This window comes from Octopus bimaculoides, chromosome 24, assembly GCF_046866305.1.
Source record: "Octopus bimaculoides isolate indiv1 chromosome 24, ASM4686630v1, whole genome shotgun sequence".
Taxonomy (NCBI): Eukaryota; Metazoa; Mollusca; class Cephalopoda; order Octopoda; family Octopodidae; genus Octopus; species Octopus bimaculoides.
In genome coordinates, this window is record NC_142951.1 from 17,184,158 (window position 1) to 17,204,835 (window position 20,678).

The 20,678-nt window shown below is 37.1% G+C and overlaps 1 protein-coding gene across 2 annotated transcripts in view; it reads left to right on the plus strand.

Annotated features, from left to right (window-relative positions):
- The window catches only part of LOC106873240 (RING-type E3 ubiquitin-protein ligase PPIL2), a 98,599-nt gene that overhangs the window by 71,491 nt on the left and 6,430 nt on the right, over positions 1–20,678 (plus strand). For both annotated transcript variants that reach the window (XM_014920512.3, XM_014920513.3), the window contains exons 15-19: positions 1,481–1,598; positions 7,391–7,447; positions 11,905–11,974; positions 13,511–13,573; positions 13,894–14,042. In XM_014920512.3, the coding sequence (XP_014775998.1) occupies positions 1,481–1,598; positions 7,391–7,447; positions 11,905–11,974; positions 13,511–13,573; positions 13,894–14,042 (457 nt within the window). The remainder of the gene's footprint in view (positions 1–1,480; positions 1,599–7,390; positions 7,448–11,904; positions 11,975–13,510; positions 13,574–13,893; positions 14,043–20,678) is intronic.

The following is a 20,678-nucleotide window of genomic DNA, read 5'->3' on the forward strand; positions in this document are numbered from 1 at the left end:
TTCTCTATGTATATAATGAGAAGGAAAGTGTTTACATCAGCCATGTTCAATTAATACATTATAATGTAACTTTTCTCTCTTTTTCTGTGTGTGTGTTTATATTTCTTTATGTGTATGTGTCTCCAGCACCAACAAGTATTGTTGCCAAAATCAGTTGAATGTTCAATCAATGCCAAATCATCAACATCCAAACAGCTGCACCCACTTGTCTCATTCTGTTACCAATATTACCCAAGAGAAGAGTGGAGCTGATTCAGTTTGGCATCACTGTCATTACAGATGTTCTTGTTAGAATGCAGAGATGTAGAACAGTTATTGCAGCACATCTCATCCAATTCTCTAGCAATTCCATCAATCTATGGCTCTGGACTAATACTTTATTTATCAAACCAAAAAGAATGAAAGGCTAGGTTACTGTCAGAGGGATTGGAACTCAGTACACATAGACTCAGAGCTAATATCAAACGGCATTCTATACTACACTCTAATGTCTCTGCTATTTCATCACTTTATTTAGATATTAATACACATTACCACACATTGTATAACTAATAATGTCTGATAGCGTTAACTGTTCATTTTAGATCCCAATAATCTTGGTAAATTATCACAACTTTATCACATCATCATTTTAAAATTCATTTTCCCATGCTTTATGTGTCAGACAGAGTTTATTGAGGCAGATGTTTTACAACCTGATGCCCTTCCTATTGCCCACTCTCACCTGTTTCTAAGCAAGGTAATATTTCCCATAGCCAGGAAATGAATGACATTCATTTACCACAATCACACAATATCAAAACAAAGAGACAAAACAAAGAGACACACACATATATACAGTAGGCTTCAGTCTGCATCTACTAAATCCATTCACATGGTTTTGGTCAGCCTTGGGCTATAGTAGAAGAGACCTGCCCTAGGTGTTACTCAATGGGACTGAACCCAAAATCATGTGATTGGGAAGCAAACTTCTTAACCACATAGCCATCCTGCACCTGTATATAATGGATAGTTATTGTCTGTCTACTAGGGTTTACTGGTCTTAGATTTAAATAATGCATTGGCCACAAGCTCTTCAGCTTTTAACAGTGAGGACAGTTATATAATACACCAAACATCATATGAATTAATCAATTAACCCCTTTGATACTGTGACAGCCCTTGGTTCTGTCATACAAATATCCCATTTTAAAGTGATCTAAAGTAAAATCTTTCATCAAAATTTCATGTTAATTTATGTTTCAAACAACAGAATAATAATGACAATGTCATTTTGATTAATTTTTCATTATTTTCAAAATGAATTGAAACACTGGCAGTGTATTTCAACAGAAATATGGTAACAAAACGGTTTTAGTATCAAACCAATCTCTTTTTCTTTTATGTTCTTCGTTCTTCTATTTTCTACTGACTTTTGTCATCAAATTTGTTTTTCTATATTTTATTTCCTATCATTTCATTCTTTTTGCTTTCTTCTCAGGTGGAAATTCTATTTGGGAAAAACCTTTCAAAGATGAGTTTAAGCCTAACCTAACACACTCAGGCCGTGGGGTACTGAGTATGGCAAATTCTGGTCCAAACACGAACAAGTCCCAATTGTAAGTTGATACAAAAGAGTGTGTTTAAACACACACACACACACACACACACATATCTAAAGTAAAATAAGTCTCCTGTGTTGAGTCATTGGACTCATAGTGCTGGTTATCCAGTTCCCATGGCTATAAGTGATCAAAACCACATTTAACCCTGTCACAGGGTCTCTCATTCACAACTGAGTGGACTGGAGCAATGTAAAATGAAGTGCTTTGTGCAATGAATGCAACACACTGCTTTGTTTGGGAATTGAAACCACAATCTTACAATCATCACACACACATGCATGCACATATATGCATACATACCACCACTTGCACTTAAATTTACTTCTTTCTAGGCCCCACTGAGGAAATGACAAAGGACTGGGAGATGTTGCGATTTGCTGTACTTGGTAAGACACATCAAGCTAAGTAAAATCGCTGTCTTCCACACATACAGGCTTCTCCTTTCAGGTGCTGGTGCCACATAAAAAATACCTGTGCTGGTGTTGCATAAATGCACCTGTGCCAATAGCACATAAAAAGCACCCAGCACACTCTGTTAAGTGGTTGGCATTAGAAAGGGTTACAGCAGACAGTTGGAGTCTGGACAGCTCTCTGTTAACCAGCTCCATGTCAAACCATCCAACCCATGCCAAAATGGAAAGTGGATGTTAAACGATGGAGGAGCAATGGCCCAGTGGTTAGGGCAGCGGACTCGTGGTCGTAGGATTACGGTTTCGATTCCCAGACTGAGCGTTGTAAGTGTTTATTGAGCGAAAACACCTAAAGCTCTACGAGGCTCTGGCAGGGGGTGGTGGTGAGCCTTTTACTTTTTTAAAGGTGGTGCTCCAGCATGGCCGCAGTCAAATGACTGAAACAAGTAAAAGAGATGATGATGATGATTGATATAAGATCATAATCGTGGCCGATGCCAGTGTCATGTAACTGGCACATAAAATGTACTCTTCAAACATTGGCTGATATGCTGTGCTTGAAAAGACCTCTCAAGCCAAGTGAAACCATAGTTGTGACTGATGCTAGTGCCGTCTGACTGGCACATAAAAAGCACCGTTTAAGCATTGGGCCTCACAGTGGCAGTAACAGGTGATCAACACCTTTTGCTGATATACTGTGCTTGTGTAAACCTGCCAAGCCAAGTGCAATCGTAGTCATGGCCAATGCTAGTGTCACGTCAATGGCTCCCATGCCAGTGGCATGTAAAGAGCACCCACTATACCCTTGGAGCGGTTGGCATTCAGCTGTAGAAACCTTGTCAGATAGATTTGAACCAGGTGCAGCTCCCCAGCTTACCAGATCTCAGTCAAACCATCCAACCTATGCCAGCATAGAAAACATGTTAAATGATGATGGGACAGTCTCCGGATGCAAAAAGAAAATTTGTTAGTCATATTGTACAAGGATAAAAGACAAATTTTATTTTTATCTATCAATGAACAGCCAAGTGTTGGTGTTGATGGAAAGCCTATAGTAAATATTTCATATAATAAACATGGGTGGAGTGGATAAATCTGACTAGTGTCAGTCATACTACCCAATTGGAACAACCAGGATTAAAAAATGGTGAGGTATATTTTGTGGTTTTTAGTTAATTTGACTATTGTTAATTAATATATTGTGTATGTAAAAAGCCATGAGGTACCTCTGTCCCTTATCCCCTAGACCTCTTATGCTCCATCGCTGTGGGCAATGTCTTCTAGAGACTCACATCCAAAGTTAGTTGCAGTTCCGTCACACCTAAACTAGGGTGAGGGACTCAGCCTCATACAGTTGGGGGCTGGCATAGCCAGCGAGTGCGAGGGAGCTACTCATGCTGCTAGTTATTTTTTCAATGACTCCTCAGCGATTCCAAGCATCTCATTGTCAAGCTTGACATGAAAAACACTTACAGCTGTCTGCACCATGACCACTTGGTTCAGGCCTGCTTCAGCCATACCTTGTCTGCCTACCTGCTGTACAAGGCTCTGAGCATGCTCATCACCACAGATGAGGTCATATCATTTTTGACTGGCACTCAACAGTGATCCATTGAGCCTCCTCCTGTTCACTCTTGAGGTGGATGGCATTGCTTGGAGCATCACGGCTCCTTTCACCATCTAGTACATGGATGATGTGACAATAGGTGGGCTTGTAGAGAGTGTCTGTCACAATCTCCTATTAGTTGTTCAGGTTCTGCTCTAGCGAGCATTGGCTTTAAGATAAAGTCATTTGAGTTGGAGGTTGTGAACATCACTTATGACACAGAAGGTTTTGTGTCCTCATCTCAGACATATGTTTACTACTTCACCTCCCATCTGCCATTCACTCCACCCTCAGGTCTAAGCTTCACCAGCTTGAAAGATTGATGGACAGACTGTATGTGATCACCACCCACCAAGCACTGTTCCTGTTAAGGAACTGCTTTGTTTTGCCAAAGTTATTGCTTAACTTCCACAGTGCCCTTTGCTACAGCCATGTATCTCTCCTCACAGATCTCAATGCCTCTATCCAATGGGCCACTGAAGAAATGAGTAGGGTACATTAGGTTCAGTGGCACTGGATGGCAACAGGCCACCTTGCCCATCAAATTTGGTGACTTTGGCCTTTGATCTCTGGTCTCACTGACCATGCTGGCTTCTCATTAACAGGGTTCTCCACACCTGAATCATTAGTGATTGAGGAATGTGAGGTAGCCTCCATGACATAGAGCCAGATTGGCTTGCACTTTGCTGACATCCATCCCCCTCTGCCCTTTGTGGATGTCTAGTCCTCTCAAAAGAAATGGGATGAGTTAGTGTACCAACTTGACCAGCACCATGTAGCATGTTTCTGCTCAGCCTCTGAGCCTTGCAGTGGAGATTGGCTTCATGCAGTGCCATCGCTCACAACTGGCACTCAGCTTGATAGTGACAGTCTGTGCATCAGCATTTTCCTGAGGCTTGGCCTCCAGATCTGTGAGCCTCATGAATGCCACTGCAGACCCACTGTGGATTCTTTTGGTCTCCACCCACTGTCATACCATCATATTACTGGCCACCTTCCACATCATGCTACCCTTAACAAAATCAAAAGCATGGCCTAGATGCCCCTGGCTTCCCTTCCCAGCTTGAGCCTGCTGAACTAGACTGAGGGGATGGTAAAAGGCCTGACAATATGACAGTTTTCCTGTTCCGTGGCAGTAGGCCCCTCATCTGGGATGTCACATGCTGTGACATCTTCTCTAGTGACAACTTGATGTGTTCAGCTACTAGCCCAGGCTCCACTGTGCATCAGGCTGAGAAAAGCAGACTGTCAAGATATCGGTTGCTCTCTGACAGATTCATGGTTAAGTCTGTAGCAGCAGTGGAGACCTCTGGTGTTTTTGGCCCCTGGAACATATCCCTGCTCACTGTCGAGCCCCTTAAGTCAGAGTGGCTGTTCCAGCATATCTCCCTCACCATCCTCAGACCACCTAATGGTCCTGTATCTAGTCAATTTGTTGTCATTTAATTTGTCCCCAGTCAATTCATCAAGATCATAGGGAAAATGGAAGAATGAATATCTGAATTAAAAAAACATTTATTTTAAGATTTGCTGTGTTACATATTTATTTTTACTTAAAATTTAAGATTGTGTTCAATTGCCTTTAGAAAAATAATTTTTTGCCTTGGATCATATTTCTCCATGAAAGTTTTTATATGTAGGTTTATATCTCTGTATTTTTTCTTTTAGTTTGGTTCTTCTCCTTGCATAAACTTGTGGAATTTGGTCCTGGCAAACCCTTTCTTCACATTTAATCACATCAATAAGTTTCCAAATATTTGGATGATTAATATTCACTGTGTTTTTCAGCACACTATGACAGGCTTCTAAACTATTTGTAGTATGAGCAATCCCTGTCATACATCAATCCCAAATATTCCATATGGAGGTTCAAGGTGTCACCTCCTCTGTCCTCTTCCTCTAGGTGGTCCTATATAATTATTTTCAAAATAGGATACAACTGACTGTGGAATATCATCATCATCTACATGTTGTTCATATCCATCTACAACATCATTAACTGGCAAAATACCACATTTTTAGACGAAAACTGTTGTCTTCTTGAAATCTGCATTTTAGTCCTTCTTGCACAACATGCTTGTTCACATTTTGTCCTAAATGAAACAAGCAGCATGCCAAATTCAACCCAGGAAATGATTCCAGAAATCCGTTATGGGCTGCTTTTTCGAAATCCATAATTATATTATCAGGTCCGTCATTCTGCAGTAATTCATTTATTTTGGCAAAAAGTCTAAAAAATTCCACTGCTAGTCATAGATTTATAGAAATATTAATGGACTCTTATGGCTACAAGAAAAAAAAGATTTAAATACTTGTAGCAGAGATGGCATATGAGAATTTTTACAAAATTACCTGTTTAGGGCTACAAATGAGATGTGTAGTTGGAGGAAAGTCCCAACCGAACCAAAGACAATTTGATTGAAGAGCAATACATTTGGTAGGGCAGTAAAAGCTTAGAAACAAGCTTGTAAAACCTGAAAAAAAGATCGTAATAAAAAGCATTACCAAATGACCAGAAGGGCAGCTAGGCAACAGGTATAGTTGGCTAAGGGTGAAGCAGAAAGGATGGCATATGTTCATGTCCTGCAATGTGAGGATCAGAGGCATCAAGTGTTCAGGATTGTGAGACAGTGTTAGAGAAAATTGAGATATCATTGTTGGGATGTGTATTCAGAATGAAGGCCCATTTGCCATTGATGTAGAAGACAAGAAAATGGCATGGAAGTGCTATTATGAGGGGTTGCTGACTATGGAGAAAGCATGGGTTAAAGAGAGACTACCTCATGTTGACCCCACAGAGGGTCCAGCAATTCAGGTTGACAGCAGCATTATAAATAAAGTGATCGAGCACATAAAGAGAGCAAAAGCTACTGGTCTATCAAGGATAATTGCTGTGACACTTAAAATATCTGATTACCACCCAAATAGTTAATCAAGTGATACAGGAATGTGTCATACCCAATGACTGATATAGCAGTGTCTCATTATCTTCTACAGGAGAAATTTAGAGGAATCAAATTGCTGGATCTAGATGTGAAAGTCACAGAGAGAGAGAGAGCGAGAGCAATAGCAAAATTGATCTATAGCAGAGTGATTCTAGATGAAATGCAGTGTAGTTTTATGAGTAGATGAGGTACCATTCATCTTAGCAAGGCTAAACTACTCTTCCTGGCATATATTGACTTGGGAAAGGTGTTTGACAATGAACTATGTTCGGTCACTAAGGAAACTAGGTGTAAATGATTGGTTTGTGAGGGTTGTATAAGCTATGTAAAAAATGCAATAAGGTGAGAGTCAACCATGATTTCAATGATGAATTTAACATGAAGGTAGGAGTCCATCAAGGCTTAGTCCTCAGCCTACTTCTATTCATCATAGTACTACAAACCATCACGGAGGAGTTTAAGATTGGCTGTCCATGAGATTTCTTACATGTTAACCTAGTTCTTGTAAACGAATCTATAGTGGAGTTAGAGAGAAAATTCCAAGCAAAGAAGCTAATCTTAGAATTGAAAGGCTTCAAGGTAAACTTAGTAAAGATGAAGGTTTCAGTAAGTAAGGAAGAAGATAGGTCCCAAGTCTCTTCAAAGAAATGGCCTTGTTCAGACATTGAATCCAATGTAAGCTATGAACAAACGAAGTGTAGTGAAATCACAGGTGAGATACAAGCCCTTATTTGTCTATATAATTATGCCTGTCAAGTTGTAATATGTGCATGTGTGATGTTAAATAATGATATATATATATATATATATGTGTTTCTTTTGCAGCTTCATAACATTCCGTTCATGTGGCCACCTTGACAACAAACATTCAGTATTTGGCAAGTAAGATCGGCACACTGATTTCTTAATTTTTGTTTATTCACACTGCAACAACCTGGGCTACTGAGAATTATTTGTAAAAATAAAATGTAGACAATACTTTATGGAACACCATTAGTACACAAACCAATTACTCAATTGTTCCAATATCTCATCAATCCTGGCCGACTATAACAATGCATGGCTTAAGAAACATTTAACCCTTAAGCATTTAAACTGGCCATATCTGACCAAAATATTCTACCTGTTCTATGTTTCAATCAGCAAGATCTGACCTCTCACACCTACCCTACAATGTTCTAAAAATAAACAATCACATCATCAAAATCTCAAACATCAAAGTAATGCATGATTAATTGAAAACAATGTGAATAAATAGGTTTTACATTTAATAGAATAAGCTGAATGCTAAAGGGTTAAAAAGAAAATTGAATATAATAATTATAGTTCTGAGAGGACCCATCAAGTCAAGTGAAATCATAGTCATGGTAACTGGCACCTGTGCTGGTGGCATGTAAAGAACACCGGAGGCAAAGTTGCTGAGTTCCTTTCGAGTGTTGGGCCTCATGGAGGCAAAGTAGCTGAGTTCTTGTTAAGCATTGGGCCTCACGGAGGCAAAGTAGCTGAGTTCCTTTTGAGTGTTGGGCCTCATGGAGGCAAAGTAGCTGAGTTCTTGTTAAGCATTGGGCCTCACGGAGGCAAAGTAGCTGAGTTCCTTTTGAGTGTTGGGCCTCACGGAGGCAAAGTAGCTGAGTTCCTTTTGAGTGTTGGGCCTCACGGAGGCAAAGTAGCTGAGTTCCTTTTGAGTGTTGGGCCTCACGGAGGCAAAGTAGCTGAGTTCCTTTTGAGTGTTGGGCCTCACGGAGGCAAAGTAGCTGAGTTCCTTTTGAGTGTTGGGCCTCACGGAGGCAAAGTAGCTGAGTTCCTTTTGAGTGTTGGGCCTCACGGAGGCAAAGTAGCTGAGTTCCTTTTGAGTGTTGGGCCTCACGGAGGCAAAGTAGCTGAGTTCCTTTTGAGTGTTGGGCTTTGTGGAGACAATGACCGAGGCATTTGGTGTTAAGTCATGCTTGAGAAAAAGACCCCTCAAGCCAAGCAAAATTGCAGTCATGGCAGATACTGGTGTCACACAAATGGCACCTGTGCCAGTGGCACGCAAAAGCACTCATTACACTCTCGGAGTGGTTGTTAGGAAGGGCATTCAGCTGTGGAAAACCATGCCAAATCAAACTGGAGTCTGGTGCAGCCTTCCAGCATGTCTGCCCAGTCAACCCATGCCAGCATGGACAACGGATGTTAAATGATGGTGATGAGGATGATGATAGTTCCTTGTGTAAATTTTGATCATGCTGATTTCCTCTTTATATTGTAATCTCACTAATTTCTTGTACATATTAAGATTAAAGTTATTTCCTGTACATATATTGAGATCATAGTTTATTTTCCATATACCTTGTAGTCACATAGGTTTCTTGTATATGCTGTCTGTAGTCATGTACATTTCCTGTGAACACACTAGTTTTCAGAACAGGTATTGCAGTGTAGTTGAGAAGTTTGCTTCCCAATCACATAGTTTTAGTTTCAGTTCCACTGCATGGCACCTTAGACAAGTATCTTCTGCTATAGTCAGCACATTTACCAGCACGCATTCATTTATGCATTTCCTACATACACATGTACACGTAGTTGTGCATGCATATCTCACACACAAACACAAGACATATATTCACTTGAGCACAAATACATTGTACATATACATATAGGAGAGGGCGTTATGAGTTGCCAGGGAAGAGCCGGGGACAAAAACTTCTTAGCCATCATTTAGGAAGCAATGAGGGGTGAGAGAGGAAAGGGGGATTAACTGAACTACTTTTCTTTCTTTCTTATATTAAAGATACAACTGTGCTTGAGTTGAATCATTTTCAAGATTTTTTTCTTATTTCCTTATTAGCTCTTCATGCTAGGCTTGCAACAATAGCTTCCCTAAACTCATTTCAAGATGTTTTTAGTATCATCATCAGGATGAAGTTTTGATAATAATGGGCAGGTTCTTCACTCATTTTCTAGTAGGTTGAAAATGTTCATGGGAATACTGTTATAATGATAAAATCATCAATACCAGAATTACAGGTTATATAATGATTAAGTTATGGAAAATTTCATGGTTTATTTAATACTAGCAGTATAGCCTGGCGCTGCCCGGGATTAAGCTAGAATTATTAAGTGATCAAGTGCTTTATTTCAAACCAAAATAAGTAACATCGACATCAGATTTGACCGAAATCCGTTGAAATTGGTTTGGCTGAAAATGGTTTGCTGGCAATTTGATTGGGAAATCCCATAAGGAATCAGTTTATTGGTTATTTCCACTCATTGACTTTTTTTTTAAGTTGCATTAGAGATCTGCATAGGAGAAGGTTGATCTGAAGGTTTGCATTGGGGATGTGGATTGGAGTAACTTAGGAAAACTTACCAACAGCCTTAACCAAAAAATAAGGGGCCTGTCCCTTCTAGGCTAACTCTAATCCTAACCCTAAACCCTAACCCTAACCCTAAAACTGTAACCCTAACACCAACCGTAATCCTAATCCTAACCCTAACACTAACCTTAACCCTAACCCTAATCCTAACTGTAAAACCCTAACCCTAACCCTAAAACCCTAACCGTAACACCCCAGTGGAGATCGTGCGGGTGTTAATCTGAAAAATTACCAAACCCCTTATGTGGTCCGAAAAACGGGTTGGGGGTGGTGACTGACAAATTGTTACATACCTTTTTGTTTCATAGTTGTGAAATATAAAAAAATCTTTCGCTCCCAAATTAGTATATGTGCGTGTGTGTGTGAGAGTGAGAGGGGGGAGAAAGATGAACGATTTAAAATAAATATATTTTAATTGTTGTGTGAGAAAGTATATATAATCTCATTATAGAATATAGTGTCTTTCAAAAACATCTTATATTTTAAACTATATCCCATCTTTAAGAAAAAAAAAAAAGCATTTTACATTTTACACTTACTGTCTTCCTTACCTACATTTTGTTTCGTTAGATGCTTTGTTTCCCTCTTTCACTTTTTCGTTCCTTTTTTTTTTTTTTTGTTAGACGCTGGCAAACAAACTCTGTCTTGGATAGAGAAATTTTTTTTCCTTAGACGCTTTGTCTCCCTTTCCCACTTTTTGTTGACTTTTTTTTTGTTAGACGCTAGCAAACACTGTAACACCCCTTGTCACAAACATACTATTTCTTTCTTTCTTTCTCTCTCTCTCTCTGCTTCACGCGCAGATAGGGTCATGACGAATCTCCTCCTAAAATTGGAGCGACATGCGTGCTAATTTGTAGACATGCATAAAGTACAATCACGTACACACACACACACACACATCCTGCCTTATATATATACGGATGTCGATTTCTTGTTTGTATTCTCCTACAAGCATGAAAGTGTCACTATATAACTGCAGACTTGGGTGTGTGCTTCTCAACCATGTAGTTTCAGGTTCAGTCCCATTCTGCACCACTTTGGGCAAGTGTCTGCTACTATAGCCTCAGACCAACCAAAGCCTTGTGAATAGATTTAGAAGGTTGGAAACTATGTAAAAGCCCATCATATATGTGTGTTTACATGTGTGATCATTTGTATGGTAGTGCATCAGGTGGTGTTGATATCAGTTTTTCCTATGGCACCTGTGCCCAGCATCGCCTTCCTGGCACTTGTGCCGGATGGCACATTTAAAGACATTCGAGCGGGATCGTTGCCAGTGCCGCCGAACTGGCTCCTGTGCAGGTGGCACGTAAAATACACCATTTTGAGCATGGCCGTTGCCAGTACCGCCTGACTGGCCTTCATGCCGGTGGCACGTAAAAGCACCCACTACACTCTCGAAGTGGTTGGCAGTAGGAAGGGCATCAAACTGTAGAAACTCTGCCAAATCAGATTGGAGCCTGGTGTAGCCATCTGGTTTCACCAGTCCTCAGTCAAATCATCCAACCCATGCTAGCATGGAAAGCGGATGTTAAACGACGATGATGATGATGATGATGAAGAAATCATTCAGTTTCTCTGTGTATTCAAAGCCATGTGGAATCAAAGGTCCCTTACTTGTAAAACAGATAAGGTTTAGCATCAGGAAGGCCTTAAACAACATATTCTTCCAAACCATGCAAGCAATGGAAAATGGACACAAAACAAACACTACGCGCGCGCGCGCGCACGCACACACACACACACACACACACACACACATGATGTGTACATTTATTTTTAACATGGAAATTTAAATGCATTTGCTGCAGGATTTTTTTCTTTTTTTCTCAGTGAATACTTTTTATGTTTGAGTGTGTAAGCAAGGGAAATTATTAATGATGTATCTTGAACCTTACTGCTTCATATGCATATACTACACACACACAATAGTACCATTTTGTTAATCTAACATTACAGAAGCTGTTCTTTTTCTCACAGGGTTGTTGGTGGATTGGAAACTTTGAATAAAATGGAGAAGATTGAGACTGATGATAATGACAAACCTTTGGTAACTAGTATTTGTTTATCTGTCTTCAGATTATGCTGACTAATGATCAGAATTGTTCCATATTTCTGGCTATGGTGTTTGATGTAACCATGGTTGGCCACCAGGGTTGCACACCATTGCTATGGTTTTGTTGTCATCCACTCAATGCAAATAGCTGACAGGTGGATTAAAATTCAATATTCTCTTCATCTTTCTAGCAGCATTTTCCATTAGATAATAAACAAATGTTTCTTAAAGATAACACACTCATTCAACAATATAAGACAAGTGTGGGTTATGTATGCTGGAGAAGGAGGCACAGTGATATGATGTGACTTCCCCACATAACTGCTGATGTATTGTAAGCAATTTCTTGTAAACTTGTCTTAAAATATTATATCTTGACTTGTTTTCAATATTTTATTATTAACAACAATTATTTTCCTAGCAAATTTATGCTTATCTGGTTCCCTAGCCTACAACACTCAACCACCCTTCTTTAATATGACTGCATTAGATGCAGGGCAATTTTTTAATACATATGCAAATAATATCTTATACATCTTTAACTATGGTATTTACAGGACCAAGTTCAATTCCATGAAACAGAACTTAGATATGTTGAGTAAACTTCTCAGAAAAGTGAAGGTTAAATGAAAATACTGCAATTTTAACCCTTTCATTACTGTATTTATTTTGAGGTGCTCTGTGTTTCTCCCAAGTATTTTAGATATAACAAAGAATTTTGTAAAATAACTTAGTTATCATTTAAGCTAGTGTTAGGAACATTAATTGTGACTAAGGTTTGGTGGAAGATTTTAATTCAAAACTTATGAAAACAAGACAGTTGTACTACAGAGCCAGAGCCAGTTTCAACCAGGTTGGTAACAAAAGGGTTATTCCTTCAGAAATAGAGAAAAAAGGAATGTTACCAAACTCTCCAACTATATTTAGAAATTGAAAGAAACCAGAATTAAATTTGACATGCACTGCAAAATTCTGGAACAATACAATCTGTACATAAATGGATCAAGAACCTGCAGCTTGTGTAATTTAGTAAATAAATTCATATTCAGGAATCTCAAGCAACAACAATATTATTTAGATATTTGATCCAAGATTTTCAGTAAATGGAGGCTGTTCAAAAAATTTCTTTTAGCAAACTATAAATTCAACATCACTAGATGAAAGTGAATTCACTATACCAACACATGGAAATATACACAAATTATTGTGAAAACATCTGATTGTAAACTTCAGGACTGAAGTAAATTCATTAATTTCACAGAAGTCAAAGCTTATGCAATAACATATTGATTCTACAAAATTGTATTTCATATTTCATGGGGGTTCTTAGTTTTGAAATTCATCTGATGATTAATTGTTGTAGGAATAATTTTTGATACAGACATGAACTGTAGGTTAACTACTACTGTATCACATAGTAAATATTTCACTTTTTTACATGTATTATTGTGTACTTATATGTTGTTTGTGACAACACTTGCAGCTTATTAATCTATATATATATATATATATATATATTATCTTTGATAGGAAGATATCATAATTGAAGACACCATAGTGTTTGTTGATCCATTTAAAGAAGCTGAAGAACTGGTAAGCTTTCTTTCATGTATGTGTGTGTGTGTGTGTGTACAGCATCATCATCTCTCCTGTTACAGTCATCAAAAGGCACTTAGTGACTGGAATAGTGCAAGAAAATATAATAAATAAGCCACTGCACAAATTAGCTGATGTGTTATCAAAATAACCTGCCTTTTTATGTCACAAAACAAGCAAACAAGGCATTTGTAAAACACTATTTTGAGAAAGACCTGCAAAAGGTTAACTCATTGTCTGCTGTAGATTATGTCATGTTAACTTCTAGCAAAGATGGAAACTATCAATACTATGTTGTTCCTTCCTAATGGTTTCAGTTGAAGAAAGAACGAGAAGATGAGATAAAGAAAGAAGAAGAGGAGAAAGCTAAACTGAAAAGTTGGAAAGTTGAGAAGAAAAGTAGTGAAGAGAACAACCTTGTAGCTTTTAAACAAGGAGTTGGGAAATATATCAACCCATCTGTTATGTAAGTATACACTTTCATCATAATCATTTTATTCTTTTAATGTCCATGTTGCCATATTTGCAGTCAGACAGAATTTGTTGGGAGATTTTCTACAGCCATATGCCCTTTCTGTCATCAACTCTCACCTGGTTCCATAAGGTAATATTTCCCCATAGCCGTCACTGTATTATGATGACACTCATTTACAACTATTACAAGATCTCAATACAAAGGGACAACTCACACACACACACACACACACACACACACACACACACACACACACACACACACACACACACACACACACACACATATGAGTGAGTAGACAAACAAAAGAAGGGCACTCAACACATTTATTGGGAGTTACATGTATGTATATATATATATATATATATATACACACACAGAGAAAGAGAGAGAGAGAGAGAGATGACTATGTGGTTAAGAAGTTTGCTTTGCAACCACATTGTTTTGGGTTCAGTCCCACTGTGTGACACCTTGAGCAAGTGTATTTTACTATAGCCTCAGGCCAACAAATTTCTTGTAAGTGAATTGGGAAACTGTAGAAACCTGTTACATCTCAAGTCAAAATTTGTAGACAAGAGTAGAATTGATAGTGTGAATTGTGAAATTAACTCTAATGATAATTTTCCTGAACTAGATTTCAATTCTTTAAGTAAAAATAATTCTGACTGATAATGCAGTCAAGTTAACACTTAGTTTTAATATTAATTATAATAATAATAATAATAATCCTGCCGTAAGACCTAATTCTGAGAGGATGACTAGTAAGAATTCTTTTAACCATGAGTACCAAATATAAGTGAATAAATGCTTATGTAATTGTAAAAACAAAAGTTGTCTATCCATTGTAAATCAGTGTCTAAGGAAAAATATAGTATATCAATGTAAGATAAAAACAGGGGATCATAAGTATTATTACATAGGTTAATCTGTTCCAATTTGGAAATCTAGATTTCATAATCATTCTAATTCATTTAAGTGTAGAAGAAAAGGTAATTCTACAAATCTTAGTAAGTGCATTTGGGATTTAAAAGATAGGAACATTACATATAATTTAACCCTTTTGTTACAAAACTGCCCGAAGCCACCTGAGCAAAATTCTGGTTCATATGACCAAGGCACTCAAACCAGCCCATAATCACATATTCGTATTTAAATGAGAATGTCAGCGCAAATTCCGTTGGTCCATTCATAAAAATACATGATTCCACTTTGTAAACAATTGAGTTAAAGTTTCCAACATCGATCAACGTGATATATTAACTCTGCAGATTTTGGAAAAATGTTTTCCAAATTTTTAAAGTTTGTAATACTGACAAAAAATGGATACCTGTTTTATTCTGTCAAGCAGCGAGTCAAAATTTGAAGGATATTCAACTGAAGACCTTGAGAAATCTGCTAAATCTATAACTGAAAAAAAAACCATATGGTATTTGATAATGAATCCAATGTTTCATTTTCCAAAAGTGAAAGCTGTGATTCCAAAGAACTCCAATGACAGCAATAAAGAAAATGAATTTGCATCTGAATGGAGTAAGAATTTAAAAACTGTTTCTTTCAGTGATTTCTGTGAAGAGACTGAACCAAGTTAGTCTTTTCCAGGAGAGAGAACCATTAGACTATTTCATTTTACTTATTTCTCTTAGCTTGTTTCAAATAATTACAGTAGAAACAAAGCATTATACTGAATGTAAACAACACAAAAATAAGGATTGTTTGTGGTTTCCCACAATCTTAGATGAAATTAGAGCATATTTTACCATAAATATTATTATGGGTGTTAGAAAGCCACCCAGAATTACAAATTACTGAAGTAGCGATGAAATATGTCTTAAGCATAATGACAAGGATATGGTTTCTAAAATTAACGCAGTGTTTACATGTGAGAGACATGAGCAGCGAACCAGGTTTTGATGCCTTATTTAAAATAAGACCCCTCATTGACTGTGTTTAAAACACATATAAAACATTTTACAAACCAGGGAAATATCTATCCATTAATAAGGGTATGGTGGGCTATAAAGGCCAAGTACGTTTTCGACAATATATGCTAGGAAAGCCCCAAAAATGTGAGATCAAAGTTTGGAAGATTTGCAAACTGAATTTTATACACGCAAAAGAGACAACTATATAAGCCAGCATGGTCTAGGGTATGATGTGGTCTGGAATTTATCACTTCCATACCATTATTTTTTGACTGGTTTTTCAGTGCGGTCAAACTTGCAGAAAATTTAGTTGCTGTGGCAACACAAGACTGCCATTGGATATAAAAAAAAGCAAAATATAAAAAAAGATGAAATAATTCAACAGCAGAAAAGAAATTTGCTAGCAACCGCATACAGAGATAAGAGGTAGATCAATTTTCTATCTACCTGTGCACAGCCACATATGGATGAAAATGGCACTCCATCTGTGAACCTTGATTATAACATGGGTGATGTAGATCGGCTGATTCAGATGACGTCTTATTATCCAGTTGGTAGACCGGGGAATAAATGGTGGCGATACCTGGCTTGGTATATAGTAAATATGAGTATTGTTAGTGTGTTTATACTATATACCAAATCAGGACTGGCTCGAAAGTGATGCAACCAGATGTAGCAATACAGTTGAGATCTGGTTATTCCTCAAAAAAAAAAAAAAAAAATGTAGGGAGGTAAAACAAAGCCTGCAAGAGGGATATCCCTCTGAATTCAGCTGATCTCCATAAATTAGAAAAAAATCAAGGGTCACAAAAAGCAGTGTCACGAATGCCTTCATCAAAAAAGGAAAGCACCCAGTGGACGGTCTTTTGAAACAACTTTCCAATCTGGAATCTGCAAGGTTGCATTATGTAGAGCAGGGTGCTTTACAAGTTTTCATGATAGAAATATTGTTTGATTTGTATATATGTGATTTGATTTTATAAATATTTTCAAATTTACTTCGTTTTTATTTTTCTTTATCTGTAATTTTAATTTACCTGTTATTTTAATTTACCTGTAAGGTGTGTGACGAATTTTAATTGATTTCTTTTGTAAATCATTATTGTATGTTTCTGTGTATTTATGTATGTAGGAGAGTTTATTTCATCTAGTTGATGGTGTTTGTATTTTATTTTCTTGTTTTCTTCACAGACTAATTCCAGTATTTTGTTCTATTTATACCTTTATGGTACACCTGTCTTTTGTGTGTTTAAATTCAGCTGATAATGTGCACAATTCTTCTATAGTAAAATTTTGTTGTATACCCAATTGAATATTAACTAATAACCCATTTTCTATAAGGGTGTTTGAACAAAATTTAAATAATTTTATATTTTGTTGAATTTACCTGTAATTAGAGTCACTTTGAGACAAAAATTTGGGAATAGTATTGGTTGAGAACCTTTCATTAAATTTTTTACCAAGAATCACAGTAATATGTTGATAAATAAAATGGTTAGAGTTGTTTAATGAAACCAGTCTAAATTTATGACTATTTTAGAAATTAATTGAAGCACATAAGGGGTGTATTTTGGTTAGGAATATGGTAATGAAAGGGTTAAAGTGGTCCATTATTAGTTGCGCACCATCATAAAATATTGGCAATTCTAAATGTGATCTTTGGCCTTGAAGAAATGCAAATAACAGGTCATTAACAACAGGTGTCTTTCAACTAAGGACAAATTAAATTAAGCTGGCGTGTGTGGAAGTGAAGCCTTATGGCAGGGACATAAGAGATGACAGGCATGGGGAGGAATATAGATATTGCAGGGATGGTAGTCAAACCAAGAAAGAAAGGTTAGGCTTGGCCGAACACCGGTCACATGGAGAGAGATAGAGTCAAAGAGATAGAAGAATTAGGGAGGGATGAGAAAAAAGAAAAGAGTCAGAATGAAGTGAAAGAGGAGGGAAGGTGGGAATGAAGAGAAAGCCAGGAAATGTGAGAGAGGGGGAACAAAAGAAAGAAGAGTGGAAAGAATGAAGTAAGTGTGAAGGAGCTGATAGAAAGAAAGAAAGAATGAAAGAGTAAGAGAGTCGTACAAAATTTAGATAATCTGGAACTTGACTGAGGAAAGAAAACTCTAAATGACCCGTCCTTGTTTTTTCTCGTCCCTTTTTTGTATCATCTGTCTAGATGTTTTGTTGTCCCTTTTTTGTATCGTCTAGCTGTCTGGATGTTTTGCGTTCTTGCCCTAGATTTTGTATTCCTTTTTATTGGGTTGGCAATTAAGTTCCTGCTGTATTTTTAAATTTCAATTTTCTTAAAGGTTTAGTAAAAAGTAACAACCAATTAATAATGTATTCACTCTTGTTGTTTACAACTTCTTCCCAACGTTCAGCAAGATTTTCAATACCTCGTTGGTAGAAATCACCTGATTTTGACTCGAAAAATTGATCCAACCAAGCTCTCAATTCTGCATCAGTATTGAACAAAACTTCGCACATAGCATTTGAAAGAGATCAAAAGAGTCGGAAATCCGTTGGTGCCAAATCAGGAGAGTACGGCGGTGTGGCAACACTTCTCAGCCATACATTTGAATGGCTTCCTTGGTCATATTGGCAATATGATGGCAGGCGTTGTCATGCAGCAGAAGAACTCCATGCTGCCGATTAGGTCTTTTCTCTTGAATAGCCGTGTTGAGTTGTTTCATCTGTTGGTTCCGTTCAAGCAATTGGTAATGGATAATCCCTTCCCAGTCCCACCATACACACAACATCATTTTATGTGGATGAAGATCTTGTTTCACGCATGGTGTCACTTGTTTAACGAGGCTAAGCCATTCCTTACGCTGCTTCATATTGATGTACTGGCACCATTTTTCATTGCCAGTAATGATTCGGTAAAGAAATCGTTGCTTGTATCCATGACTTGAGTGGTGACAAGTTTTATGTGTATACAAGGTCAGACACCAGTTTTTTTATGTTGGTTGTTTATCACAACAACAGGTCGTTGAAATGTGAGATATACTATATCTTTATTTATAATATTTTCATTCGTAAGTTATAACGAATATTATTGTTTATTAATTAAAAGCTATAATGATAATTTCGTTACTTATAACTTAATTATAAGTATCTATCACTAAGCATAACTCTTAGTTTAGTTTAGGCTGCGTAAATGTTATGATGTATACATGACAAGACGCTGAATGAGCGTTTATTATGTGCATGTATGTTGAAGATATAGATTATATTTTTTTGACCGTTACACATAAAAAAATACAGTTTCATTAATATACAGAAATAAATTCAACAAGTTGAAAGAAACGAGAAGTAAAAGGAATTAAGTTTCTACATTAATTTATTATATACATATTTTTACATTTATAGAAATTTAGAAACAAAGCATTTCATCGTAGAGAATTTTACGACTTAAATTTATTATTAACTAGTTTCTCATTCTAACTAATAAGGTTTCACGGCAATTCAATATTGTCGGATTTGAGTATTGAACATGGCATATATATTAGCCTATACTCAAAAGGGAGAGTGTCGTGGACTTGAGTAACATCCAACGATCACTGGAGATTTTGCCGAAAATCAGGGTTTTTATAACTACTCATACACGAATCATAGAACCATAACCCCATGAAAGATTTCTTCAACGAAGTTCATAATTCGTATATGGGCAGTAATTTTTAACCAATGAGAAATCAATAATTTCTCATGTTCGGGCAAACGAACTTATGTTCTCTCTCCGCCTCTTATGAGTTTGCCACACAAGCAAGCAAACCAGCAGAGATTGTGGCTCATTGATTTTTGTTGTCACTTAAAGCATGCGGAACCCATGCTCCATACTTCTGAAACTTTCCCATCGAGTGAAGATGCTTCTCTATAGCAGTGTGGGGGCATTCCACTTTCTCTGCCAGTTCCCTTGTCGTTTGACGAGAATTTTCGTGCAAAACTTGGTTTAATCGCTCTTCATCGAACTCAACTGGATGGCCAGAACGAGGTGCGTCTTTTGAGGTCAAAATTTCAATTTTTGAACTTGGCATACCAATCACGAGTGGTTCTTTCAGCTATGGCACCCTCTCCATACACAGCACAAATGTTGCGATCAGCTTTTGTGGCCTTAGAACCTTGATTAAAAGCAAAAAGAAGGAGGTGTCGAAAATGTTCGTTTTTTTTAACTTGACATTCCATTTTAATGATCTGAAAATTAACTAAAATTAACTAGAAAAAAGACAAAATAGATTCCAAAATGATTCAAAAATAGAATTCTTGAAAAAAATAGATTCCAAAATTTTAAAAAATGGCGGAAACTTAGTTGCCCAATATATGCATGTGGTGGCGTGCGTACACTTTGGTCTCTTATATGTAAGTATGCCCTAACTCTTTGAAACGCTTAGTTTTAGAATGGTGGCAGCTGATGAAGGAAATGTTCTCTATGTGGCCTGTGTGTTTTCTGTACTCTGTTTATCATTTTGTCCACATGTTTTTGCAACGTCCTGTACCCAGATATGCATCTATATATACATGTAGATGTAGGTATGTACATACATGTATATACTCATATATTATTTATATTACATATATATATATATATAATATAATATAGGATAAATTCTTTATAAGAATTTATCAAGTAGTCAGCGTGAAAAAACCTCATAATGAAAAAATAACGAAAAATTTCGTAATGGAAAGATTCATCGTTTCTCCATAGATA